The 14,255-nt window shown below is 42.0% G+C and overlaps 1 protein-coding gene across 1 annotated transcript in view; it reads right to left on the reverse strand.

Moving 5' to 3' along the window:
- Nucleotides 1–14,255, reverse strand: part of cntn5 (contactin 5) — a 344,921-nt gene that overhangs the window by 19,131 nt on the left and 311,535 nt on the right. Inside the window, exons 19-21 of the mRNA XM_029121761.2 lie at nt 9,261–9,495; nt 5,237–5,346; nt 3,243–3,429 (exon numbers count right to left, since the gene is read on the reverse strand). Of these exons, the coding sequence (XP_028977594.2) occupies nt 3,243–3,429; nt 5,237–5,346; nt 9,261–9,495 (532 nt within the window). The remainder of the gene's footprint in view (nt 1–3,242; nt 3,430–5,236; nt 5,347–9,260; nt 9,496–14,255) is intronic.

Here is a 14,255-nt window from a genome sequence, read left to right on the forward strand (position 1 = left end):
GTGAGCTCTAAAGGCACAGGGAATCTTGTGAAAATGCATGGCAAGGTGAATGCAGCATGTTATCAGACAATACTGTGAGTGGTGTAGTCAGGGGCGTCATTAGAAAGAACAGAAAGAACTACAGAATTATGTTTTTTTTTTTCTCGAAGATGACTTCCTTTAATTTATTATCTATGAATATAGCATCTTCCTAAATTGCATATAATTTGTGTTAGGATTTTATTTAATGTTCATTGGTCCCTGCCTTGCTGCTTCAGACTGCGTTCTGCCGATTAGAATTCGCAGTAGGCCATAGGCTAAGCGTGAATGTGGGGCTAGCCCCTCTCTCACAATGCAGTGTACATTGTATGTGTGAAAATATTAATACACATGCTCAGAATGTTAGTGTGATCAATGCAGATCACAAATTTTATGCCAAGTGGGGCTGACAGCCGGTAGCCCCACTACAGCATTATTACCTATTTCAAACCTGATTGGCTGTCTGTCTGGCGCCAACATTAGTCGGCAAGAAGAGCGGGGAAGGAAGATTGTCTTTGCTAGCTTATTAGCTTCAAAAACTTCAGATAACTTGAGAAAATGAATAAAATAGATTTCATACTCAAACACCAGTTTGAAGCCCTTAATTTGTAGGAGAAACTTGAAGTAAAGCGACTTGGTGCCCATCAGCCACAGGATATTTTCATCACTCAAACTGCTGGTAAAAGTAACTGCGGGTTTAACGTGGAGGGGTTTTTGAAGAAAAAGTGGCTAATGGTTAGCATACACAATAAGGCACTCTTTTGTTTTCCATGTCTGCTATTTGGTGAAGATGGTACTTGGTCGAGGACGGGTTACAAAGATTTGAAACATCTTTCTGAGAAGATTGCAAAACATGAGAGCAGCGGGAGTCATCTGGACAATGCTGTGAAATTGGGCTTACTTGGAAGGGTAAATGTCGCAGCCCAAGTTGACAGTGCATACAGGCGCTCCATTGAGCAGCATAACAAACAGGTGGAGGAAAACAGGTACATTCTCAGTCAGATCATAACGTTATTAAACTGTGTGTAAAATGTTAAACCGCACTGCGGAGTCACAAAGAGTCGGTGGACTCCCTGAATCCTGGAATATTCAGACGCATTTTCGCTCAGCCCAACATCAAAGGGACATCTAGCACTGTACAAAACAAACTGTTAGACTGTATGTATGAAGTGTACAGGGAGGAGATAGCCAAGCATGTAGACGAGACATAATTTGTTGCCATACAGACAGATGAGACAACAGATGTCTCCTGTAAATCACAAATGGTGGTTGTGTTTCGATACATGTTGCCTGACAATACAGTTACAGAGAGGTTTTTGGAGTTTGTGGAAGTCAAAGATAAAACTGGACTCGGTCTCTATAATAGCACCAAGGGTGTGCTGGAACCACTGAAGCTGGGAGAAAAGCTGATCGCTCAGACTTATGATGGTGCGTAATGAGTAGAAATGTCCGAGGGGTACAGACGCTAATGAAAGAGACATACCCACATGCCCAGTTTGTTCACTGCTATGCTCACCAGCTGATCCTGGCTTGCAGCAACTTTGTTCAGCACGAATGAGCTTCCTGAAGGTGTTTTTTGCAGATTTAACTGCTTTTGCCACCTTTTTGCTGAGGCAACACAAAGACACATTCCAAGGCCATCCACTGTACAGTGGAACTTTAAAAGTAGAACTGTCAATGCAGTTTGGGAAAACCGTGCTACGCTGCTCCTGTGTATGGAGGACATTCGCACACAACCAGGATGGGATGAGGCCACCATAAGTGAGGCACACGGCCTGTCAACTCTTTTTCTGCCTTATGCCAGAAGTTGATGTTTTATAAAACACTGCAAAAACGGAGCATCGATGCATCTGGGATTAGCAGTGCGCTCACCCGTTTCAAGGAGAATGTCCAGAATATGCGAATGCAAACTGATGAATGGGCTGCCACCGTTCACGATGGAACAGACGAGCCAGGCGGACGAGTAACCAACACAGCGCCGGTGATGAAGGAGGCATGCGACACAGTCATCTCCCAGGTGGAGCAGAGGTTTTCACAAAGTGACCACCTGATCGCTGCCAAGCTGGTTGACAGCTTGCACTTCCCACAATTTGTCCTGTCATTCCCTACATCTGAGCTTGACTGTGCGGTGAAACTATGGCCACTAGGAAACAAGGAAAAGTTTAAGTCTGCGCTGACCACTCTGTACCGCCACGCTGAGCTTCATACTAGTAAGACGGCCCTGTCTCTGTTAAGATCCATCCATGAGAACAACCTAGAGGAGGCTTTTGCTGAGACCGTTAATCTGCTGAAAATTATCATAACAACACCTATGACGATATCCAAGTCAGAGAGGAACGTTTCCACCTTGAAGAGGGTAAAAACCTTCACTCACAATACCATGGGGCAGCCGCGACTCAACACATTGGCCATGTTGTCCATCGAAAGCCAGCTGATTCAGCAGCTTCATGACTTAATTCCCAAAGTAATCGAAAAGTTTGCCCAGAGAAAGAATCGCTGTGCCACTTTTCTCTTCAAGTGAGCCCTCTGCCTTGGTGAGTGAAAGCATATTTTATCATCCTGCCTTTGTGGTGCTGGTCCGTGCACTGGTCATATTTTTGTGCTGGATCGATTGATATAGATGGTGACGAGTGTCAGTGTCTCCATGCTAATCTATTAAGATTGTTGTCATAGAATGGATCTGTATCCCTAAAAAGTTGTCTTTCTGCTTCCTTGTGGCCTTCAGTGGTGTTGAGCTCATTGCTGTTTGTGTATGGACCTGTAGGCACATTGGTTCTGAGCTGGGTTGCATTCCTCATTTAGGCTTGTAAATGTGACAGTGGTAATTTTACGTGTTTGAGAGCAATTAAACAAGAAGGTCTCTCTCTCTCTCTCTCCAGTATGTGTACTACAACATATGGTAGAAGCAAGCCGCTCTGTCGTTAAAAGTGTTTTGTGGAGCCACGCTGTTTGTTGATGTGTTAAATAAACATCAGTAGCAAGAGGGAGTTTTTTAGCTTTACTGGTATGTATCCTATATTTTAAAATGGTTTGTGCCCCACCACTTTTTTCATATAAAAACGCCACTGGGTGTAGTAAAAGAGGCCATGATTTTTGGTAGATGAGCTGATAATATATGAGTTCATGGTAGATTAATTGGTAATGTATGAGCGGTGTAGAACGTGAGTTGGTAATGTATGAGCGGTGTAGTACGTGAGTTGGTAATGTATGAATGGTGTACTCACGGTCCTTCCTGGTCTTGGCAGCGCTTGGTATGCTTGCAGGGCCCTGGCCAATGCTGTTGAAGCCTCGGACTGTAATGAGGTACACACTATTCCCGCCCAGGCCGGTCAGCATCATAGACGTCTCGTTCCCTATCGTCTTCTTCTTCTTCCCAGATTCCTCCTGTTCTCCCTCCCTCCAGTAGCTCACCTGAGATAAAAGAGGAGTTGGTCAATTAATTAATGAGCCAGTCAATCATCCAATCAATAATGCAATATGAATCAATTAATCACAGAATCACAATGTGCTTAGTTCCTATACCTAATGTATTATCAGAAACACCATGTTTTAAGTAAAGTATTGATTGAGGGCAAAGAAGAAAAGGAGCACCACAACGCCTATTCCACCATGCTCTAGAAAGAGCTTCCAAGCTTTGAACTACTACAAACCTTCTCTTAGAGGCGATGCTCCCACGATAATGTGATTTGTACTGCATCAAAAGGCAATGTATTAGATTCTTCACACACCGCTCTAACACATTATCCCAATCCATTACCATTTATGGCTTTTGTATTACATGAAAGCAGGCTTTTCTTTCATACTCATACTCCGACTTGATTAAATAAGATGTTTGGGCTTATATTAATGTGTTGGCTGCCTGTTGTTCCTGTATTTTACCAATATATGTTGTTAAGACAAAAAATATATAGTGTGAAATGATTTGGGTTAGTATGGCTAGCCTCTTAAACCAGGCCTAGAATGTCACTAGTCCTGGGGAATACCTATATTAATTTTGATACAAAGGGGTAACGTCTCAAAACACATTATCCAATCAAATTAATTGCTTGGGCGAACATCTCAAAACATGTAACTCAGTAAAATGCATCCCTCGGGACTTGGATGTGTTACGTGTGCTCATGAGAATAATGCAGTGCTACAGTAGTAGCTAAGTGAAGATGGTAGCAAAATATCTAAATAAAAACCCATCAAAACCCCATCGAAATCTGTGGATGTATGTGGCGCTTGTAGTGAATCATTTCAGTCTTTGAGAAACTACCATAACCTTTTCGCAAGGTCAATCATCATTATTGCAACCAGACTACACACTCACGTTAGAAGATATAATAGGACCGGTTACACTGAATGATGGGTTTTTAAAGCGGTATGTGACTCCTGTCGCTAAAAAAAGTCTTCTGCTAAAATGCAAAAGAAGTGTGGATGAGGTAGAAAGAATTAGCGCTTTTGTGATGAGAAAAGGCTAATTCTAAACTAAACGAAAAGAGGTGGCACGTCCTCCTCTTTTGCTCTTATCCTCTTTTTCTTGTACTCCATCTTGTTTTGACATGCATATGTTGCTGCGATTTCTTCAGAACACAGACCTGATCCTCGATTACTAAAATCACCAGAGTAACCACCAGTATCATTTGACCTATCCGTTTTCAGTGTCAATAAATCGCAGACTGTCGGCCATATTTGATAAATGAACTAACATAGCCTGTAGAAAGGCACGCCAAAACATCTCTTTTTCAGAACAGCATTTAACACTAGAACCGCCAAATGCCTACACCAACTAGCATTTGAGTTTGTAATTAAAATAAAATATTTTGAAAGCTACACCCTCCTCCTTCCATTACTTTTCCTAAATAGGTGTATATTACATTGTTCCATTGTCGGAATTCTACACTGACAAACAGAAAACTATTTAGAGACTTCTTAACTTCTTTTTTTTACCCTATTTTCCAACTTAATCCGCCAATAGCCCACACCACCTAGTGTTGGTACCCAAATGGTACCCAGCGCTAATCAACTTCTTGCTTTTACATGAACCCAGAACCACTAGTCACAGGTCAATACCTTTTTGCTTTTATATAGTTTTACCAACACATTTCAATAACATCACATTAAATAAGCTAAACATGCACACAAATAACCTCACTTAAAAACACACACACACACAACATACACAAACCCGCATATACACAATAATATGCACACATATAGAGACAGAAACCCACACCTCGTATCCTGCAGGCCTTCCTGGGCCAGGGTTCGGCGGTCGCCATGTGATCTTAATTTCCGAAGAGGAAGTGCTGGAAGTTTTTACCTCAGATGGGGCCTCTCTGGGCTCTGTGGAGAGAAACGCCCCCACATGATGACAACCAGGCACCTTAGAAACCCAGCCAAACAAGCCTTATACTGTAGGGTCACACAATTATCCTGTAACATTTCGATATTGTCTTACACATATTTTAACCAGGACTTTAAGATAGAAACTTATAATTACACAAATTTAGTTTTTTAGATACACAACTATTTTACCTAATGTACATTCACACTAGAAATACTGATAGCATAAGACACATATCTCATAATATCTCACAATGATGAGGGGATATTAAAAGGCATTCTATGATTGCGGACAATCATCATAACAGTCAACTCCCCCATAAAAGTGAAAATCTATGCTAATCCCTCCCATTACTAATTTTTTTCATTAACTCAAGTGCCTGTTTTTTTTTATGATATCAGAACTACTTACAGTGCAGCTATACTGCACACAATCTCACTCACTGAGAGAGAATAGGATGTGATATGTACAAATGCAATAAAGCGATGCATTTCAATTGGAAGTATAGGTCAGGGAGTACTTTTCTTAATAACGGGTTTTATAGAAACAATTTCATACAAAACACTAGATGACTAAGATTGTTTTAATGCTTTACAATTCTGAGGTGTTTGGACATGACAATAGAACTCCCCTAGAGTATGTTTTAGTCTCACTGGCTTTTGTCGGCAACATTATTAGTACATACTGTACATACGACTTGTCTGTAAGGACCACTCCACTGAGTACATGTGACCACTCCACTGAGGACTTGGAACTCACCACCTTCTACAGAGTACATGTGACCACTCTCCTGAAGACTTGGAACTCACCACCTTCTACAGAGTACATGTGACCACTCTCCTGAAGACTTGGAACTCACCACCTTCTACAGAGTACATGTGACCACTCTACTGAAGACTTGGAACTCACCACCCTCTATAGAAAACATGTGACCACTCTACTGAAGACTTGGAACTCACCACCCTCTACAGAGTACATGTGACCACTCTACTGAAGACTTGGAACTCACCACCCTCTACAGAGTACATGTGACCACTCTACTGAAGACTTGGAACTCACCACCCTCTATAGAAAACATGTGACCACTCTACTGAAGACTTGGAACTCACCACCCTCTACAGAGTACATGTGACCACTCTACTGAAGACTTGGAACTCACCACCTTCTACAGAGTACATGTGACCACTCTACTGAAGACTTGGAACTCACCACCCTCTATAGAAAACATGTGACCACTCTACTGAAGACTTGGAACTCACCACCCTCTACAGAGTACATGTGACCACTCTACTGAAGACTTGGAACTCACCACCTTCTACAGAGTACATGTGACCACTCTACTGAAGACTTGGAACTCACCACCCTCTACAGAGTACATGTGACCACTCTACTGAAGACTTGGAACTCACCACCCTCTACAGAGTACATGTGACCACTCTACTGAAGACTTGGAACTCACCACCTTCTACAGAGTACATGTGACCACTCTACTGAAGACTTGGAACTCACCACCTTCTACAGAGTACATGTGACCACTCTACTGAAGACTTGGAACTCACCACCCTCTGCAGAGTACATGTGACCACTCTCCTGAAGACTTGGAACTCACCACCCTCTACAGAGTACATGTGACCACTCTACTGAAGACTTGGAACTCACCACCCTCTGCAGAGTACATGTGACCACTCTACTGAAGACTTGGAACTCACCACCCTCTACAGAGTACATGTGACCACTCTACTGAAGACTTGGAACTCACCACCCTCTACAGAGTACATGTGACCACTCTACTGAAGACTTGGAACTCACCACCTTCTACAGAGTACATGTGACCACTCTACTGAAGACTTGGAACTCACCACCCTCTGCAGAGTACATGTGACCACTCTCCTGAAGACTTGGAACTCACCACCCTCTACAGAGTACATGTGACCAATCTACTGAAGACTTGGAACTCACCACCCTCTACAGAGTACATGTGACCACTCTACTGAAGACTTGGAACTCACCACCCTCTACAGAGTACATGTGACCAATCTACTGAAGACTTGGAACTCACCACCCTCTACAGAGTACATGTGACCACTCTACTGAAGACTTGGAACTCACCACCCTCTGCAGAGTACATGTGACCACTCTACTGAAGACTTGGAACTCACCACCTTCTACAGAGTACATGTGACCACTCTACTGAAGACTTGGAACTCACCACCCTCTGCAGAGTACATGTGACCACTCTCCTGAAGACTTGGAACTCACCACTCTCTACAGAGTACATGTGACCACTCTACTGAAGACTTGGAACTCACCACCCTCTGCAGAGTACATGTGACCACTCTACTGAAGACTTGGAACTCACCACCCTCTGCAGAGTACATGTGACCACTCTACTGAAGACTTGGAACTCACCACCCTCTGCAGAGTACATGTGACCACTCTACTGAAGACTTGGAACTCACCACCCTCTGCAGAGTACATGTGACCACTCTACTGAAGACTTGGAACTCACCACCCTCTGCAGAGTACATGTGACCACTCTACTGAAGACTTGGAACTCACCACCCTCTGCAGAGTACACCGTGACCACTCTACTGAAGACTTGGAACTCACCACCCTCTGCAGAGTACATGTGACCAATCTACTGAAGACTTGGAACTCACTACCCTCTGCAGAGTACATGTGACCACTCTACTGAAGACTTGGAACTCACCACCCTCTGCAGAGTACATGTGACCAATCTACTGAAGACTTGGAACTCACCACCCTCTGCAGAGTACATGTGACCACTCTACTGAAGACTTGGAACTCACCACCCTCTACAGAGTACATGTGACCACTCTACTGAAGACTTGGAACTCACCACCCTCTGCAGAGTACATGTGACCACTCTACTGAAGACTTGGAACTCACCACCCTCTGCAGAGTACATGTGACCACTCTACTGAAGACTTGGAACTCACCACCCTCTGCAGAGTACATGTGACCACTCTACTGAAGACTTGGAACTCACCACCCTCTGCAGAGTACACCGTGACCACTCTACTGAAGACTTGGAACTCACCACCCTCTGCAGAGTACATGTGACCAATCTACTGAAGACTTGGAACTCACCACCCTCTACAGAGTACATGTGACCACTCTACTGAAGACTTGGAGCTCACCACCCTCTGCAGAGTACATGTGACCAATCTACTGAAGACTTGGAACTCACCACCCTCTGCAGAGTACATGTGACCACTCTACTGAAGACTTGGAACTCACCACCCTCTGCAGAGTACATGTGACCACTCTACTGAAGACTTGGAACTCACCACCCTCTACAGAGTACATGTGACCACTCTACTGAAGACTTGGAACTCACCACCCTCTATAGAAAACATGTGACCACTCTACTGAAGACTTGGAACTCACCACCCTCTACAGAGTACATGTGACCACTCTACTGAAGACTTGGAACTCACCACCTTCTACAGAGTACATGTGACCACTCTACTGAAGACTTGGAACTCACCACCCTCTGCAGAGTACATGTGACCACTCTACTGAAGACTTGGAACTCACCACCCTCTGCAGAGTACACCGTGACCACTCTACTGAAGACTTGGAACTCACCACCCTCTGCAGAGTACACCGTGACCACTCTACTGAAGACTTGGAACTCACCACCCTCTGCAGAGTACATGTGACCACTCTACTGAAGACTTGGAACTCACCACCCTCTACAGAGTACATGTGACCAATCTACTGAAGACTTGGAACTCACCACCCTCTACAGAGTACATGTGACCAATCTACTGAAGACTTGGAACTCACCACCCTCTGCAGAGTACATGTGACCACTCTACTGAAGACTTGGAACTCACCACCCTCTGCAGAGTACATGTGACCAATCTACTGAAGACTTGGAACTCACCACCCTCTGCAGAGTACACCGTGACCACTCCACTGAAGGGCCCATCTCCTTTGTTGTTGTACACGCCCACCTTCACTTCAAAGGGGGTGAGGGGAGGGAATGTCTCATCCCTGTACTTGTATGTAGTGGAATCTGCTGATGTCACCATCTTCTCCTTCCAGCCTCTCGTCCCATTGGCTCGGAATGCCACGATGTAGCCAAAACCCTCCCCATTCTGGAACTCTTCTGACACAGGCTGGAATACATACAGAGATGATCAGGTTCAGGGTATATAAAATGCATTTTAATTCTGAGTATTACAGTCTGAGTGCAGGTAATATAGTATGCATTTCAATTCATTCTGAATATTACTGTATGAGTCCAGGTAATATAGTGTGTATTTTCATTCATTCTGAATATTACTGTCTCAGTCCAAGTAATTTAGTATTTATTTTCATTAATTCTGAGTATTACTGTTTGAGTCAAGGTTATATAGTATTTATTTTTATTCATTCTGAGTATTACTCTCAGAGTCAAAGGCTAGATAGTCCATCCATCCATCCATCTTCTTCCGCTTATCCGGGGCCGGGTCGCGGGGGCAGCAGTCTAAGCAAAGGCTAGATAGTATTTATTTTAATTACTTATGAGCATTTTTGTAACAAGATACTTTCGAAAGCTGTCAAGGGGTATTTTGACGGCTCAACACAATTTCTACTATGGTTTCACTACAGTGGTCCCCTTCTACCCTGCACTGATGCCATGTTAAAACAAAGTGCTTTGAAACACCAAAACTAGTGGCAATTAATCTGTTACCAACTGAAAAGAGACGAAGCCTTCACTCTGCTGGAAACACACCACACTCTAGTTGTAACCACTGAATTAGGAACTGGGAGGCGGTTTGTAGTGAAATGTGACCCCCCGCCCAAAAACATCTATGCATGAGTTATTTTATGATTTCTACAAGCAGATTATTCAATGTCATTTTTTATTGGACATAAAAACCCAGTCAATGGCAACACATTGCGTTAAATAGCTGAATAGTTTTATTCATCCTCTAAAATATCAGCCCAGCCAATACTAAAGACATATGATCTTTTGCACAAGGAAGAGCCTTTTCCAAGCCTATACTGCTGCCAAAATCTTCCTGTGAAATGTACCTGTGTTATAATATTCCCTAGAGCAAACTGTACTGATTATGTTTATAGGAAAAGAGAGTTGCCAGCTTAAATAATTGCTATAGTGCATGTACATCAAATTCTCGACCAATCGCATAACACCTGCCTTTCTATCCATATGTGTCCTCTACACAAGAACACTAATATGATGTTCTGCATGGCGGACCAACTGATTCAGCATATCCAACCAGCTTTATCAAAAAGCTTGATTATACCTGGTTCTTACATTTGTCCTTCTTCCTCATCTTGTCTTGATCTTTTCAATATACTGCATGCATATAAGATCTGGTTATAATCCGATATTAATGCATTTTTTAACTGTCTAAACCAGTGTAGGCACAATATGAATGTACACAGGATCAGAATAGAGGTCAAATGTTGGCACCCAGTATTAATATGGTTTTTGAGGACATTCCAGTTGCCCTTCACTACCCTTCCACCTAGTTGACCACAGCTTGTTTGTAGTCTGCCCATATTGGGCACTAGAAACAAATATATAATTGTATTCCAGTCTGAATAAAATTAGGCATTTGCTCAACCTGTAAAGTACATGTTAATTCAACTAGAAAATACTATTTCAGTATCTTAATAAAAAAAAACATTCCCGATTATTCATGTAGTTCAGCATGTAACACCTGAAAGCAGAAAGAATGACATCACAAAAAACACTTCTCCAAGCACCTTCACGACCAAACTGGCATATGGATTTACGTCCTCAGCAGGACATAAGGTTCTTGCACAAATGATCCACTGGAAAATGTAACAGGTTCTTTGCCGTAACCGTGCTAGACAATAACAAATGTAACAGCAACTGTAACTCTCCAGACTGTGTCCCGGAGTGAAAGAGAAAGAAAAATGGCACACATGCAAATCAATTACGTGTAGAAATAAACACGTTTGGAAATCTTAGCATAGTGGTTGTGATTCAAAGCAACATGTATGAGTCCCTTAAATTTGGATGAAACTAAACCATCAAAATGAAATATACAGGTATTATAATAAATCATAATGTAGTGATAACATCTCTGCTTTAATTCTGAATAAGGTCCTAAAGGCTTACACTGTTTGAATAAAATATCCATGTCTCTAAAATGAATTAAATTATTATTTGGTTAGCCAAGGAAACTATTTACAAAATTATTGTAAATTGAGGCTACTAAAACAAAATTGCTATTTAGACACTGAAATGAATTTATTCACTACATTCAAAGCTTTAAATACCTGAAAACAGACAAATGACAACAAAGAATACATTTGTCATCCTGTAATATGCAACATGTTTTAAAGCACTTTCAATAACCCCTTCAAAGCAAAACATTCAGAAGCATCTGGTCTCCCATTCATAGAAGGACGACCACAGACCCTGTTTAGTTCACAGCTAACAAACAGTGTGTTGCAGGATGCTATGCTGTGGGCTATGCGTTTGTAATAAAAAAAATATGTTTCAAAGCCCCATTTATGGAAACTTCAAACTGGCACATTGATTTTCGATGTACTGTATATAGGATTTACAATGCTCTGTCAGAGGGAGTTACACATTGACGAGCAGCAAAGACAACACATCCCTGTATCCAGAAAATGGCCGTAGGCTTTTGCCATCAAAAAGTTCAAATTAGGTTCTTTTACGAATGGAACAACAACCTGTTACATTTTCAAAGCCCCATTTATGGAAACTTCAAACTGGCACATTGATTTTCGATGTACTGTATATAGGATTTACAATGCTCTGTCAGAGGGAGTTACACATTGACGAGCAGCAAAGACAACACATCCCTGTATCCAGAAAATGGCCGTAGGCTTTTGCCATCAAAAAGTTCAAATTAGGTTCTTTTACGAATGGAACAACAGAAAGAACAGCTAACTCAGCAAGACCACATGCACAGACCAACATCTACTGTATCTTTTGTTATTTGAAGTGTCTATTCTCAGCTTCTCTGTTTGGTCAAGCACATGAGCATCACCTAGTGATATTGTGCCCTTACCAGGCTTTGTATGATAAATGCATGTTCTAAGTTCTGCCTGTATGATGTATGCTGAAGCATGGCTTTGAATCTGGGTTTTTTCACCAGAAAACTTTCTGCACGATGCCTAAAATTACATAAGAACATTAGCATCTTTGTTTCTAAGATCACATGACCTTGACAAGTATACCTGTGAAATGAATGAGTCTCTATTCAGATTAAATGTACAAAAACAATTATGTAGACTGAATTTGGGTCTGTTAGTCTACTCAGAATATAACCATGTTGACTGGCAATAAGTACACCACTTCACAGGCTCTAGAATAATACAGTGTTCTCCATTAATTTCACACCAAAATGTTAACCCAACATTGTGGTTTTGCCCCCTGAAGTATTTAATTAGTTTGTGTTTGTGTATACTAATACTGATAGCAACACGATTTCGCCAAGTAACATTTTGTTGATTCTGATACTTGATTCTGATTCTTTGATAGAGTAATTAACCGTGCAGTAAAGTTTAACAAGTGCATCTAATGGATTCTTCTTGAACACAAATGTTATGCCGGGCTTCAGTTTGGTCTATTCTTGTGGCGTGAAGGAGAACCTGGTTAACACAGCTATCCTCTGTGTCTGGTGAAAACCACGCAGATACAATCTTGCCAATTTAAATGTTTCAAATGATTGGAAATTATATCTCCCCAAAATTCACTCTGAAAAAGTTAATGACTAGTAATACAATCTACTCAAACAACTTGCGATGTTAACAACTTAATTGTATGTTTGTTAATAGGAAACCGCAATCATTTAAACCATCTCCTGAATCGTATTTTTGAAGATCCATGGTTTTCAGCTGACAGTGACGGCAGGCGTGTTATTCCTACCTTATCATGGTGAACTGGAGGGTGAACAAAACTGAAGTCTGTTTACAACCCTGTTAAATCACCAAACCAGGAAAAAAGAGCTACTTCATTCATGAAGGAGGAACCAGAAATACCGCTTAGTTACCTTCATACCTGCATCACTGCTCCCTAGGAATGATTCTGCCATCTTACGTCACTGAACAGGCCTTTATCTGCCACTATCAGGTTCCAACAAGGACTCACCAGCCCAAAACATTTCATCTACCAATATCAGCTTCCAACAAGAACTCATCAGGCCAAAACATTTCATCTACCACTATTAGCTTCCAACAAGGACTCACCAGCCCAAAACATTTCATCTACCACTATCAGCTTCCAACAAGGAATCACCAGCCCAAAACATTTCATCTACCACTATCAGCTTCCAACAAGGACTCACTAGCCCAAAACATTTCATCTACCACTATCAGCTTCCAACAAGGACTCACTAGCCCAAAACATTTCATCTACCACTATCAGCTTCCAACAAGGACTCACCAGCCCAAAACATTTCATCTACCACTATCAGCTTCCAACAAGGACTCACCAGCCCAAAACATTTCATCTACCACTATCAGCTTCCAACAAGGACTCACCAGCCCAAAACATTTCATCTACCACTATCAGCTTCCAACAAGGACTCACCAGCCCAAAACATTTCATCTACCACTATCAGCCTCCAACAAGAACTCACCAGCCCAAAACATTTCATCTACCACTATCAGCTTCCAACAAGGACTCACCAGCCCAAAACATTTCATCTACCACTATCAGCTTCCAATAAGAACTCACCAGCACAAACATTTCATAAACCACTATCAGCTTCCAACAAGGACTCACCAGCCCAAAACATTTTATCTACCACTATCAGCTTCCAACAAGGACTCACCAGCCCAAAACATTTCATCTACCACTATCAGCTTCCAACAAGGACTCACCAGCCCAAAACATTTTTAATTGAGAAGGCATATGATTTCCATA

The sequence above is a fragment of the Esox lucius genome, chromosome 1 (genome assembly GCF_011004845.1).
Source record: "Esox lucius isolate fEsoLuc1 chromosome 1, fEsoLuc1.pri, whole genome shotgun sequence".
In the NCBI taxonomy this organism is placed as follows: domain Eukaryota; kingdom Metazoa; phylum Chordata; class Actinopteri; order Esociformes; family Esocidae; genus Esox; species Esox lucius.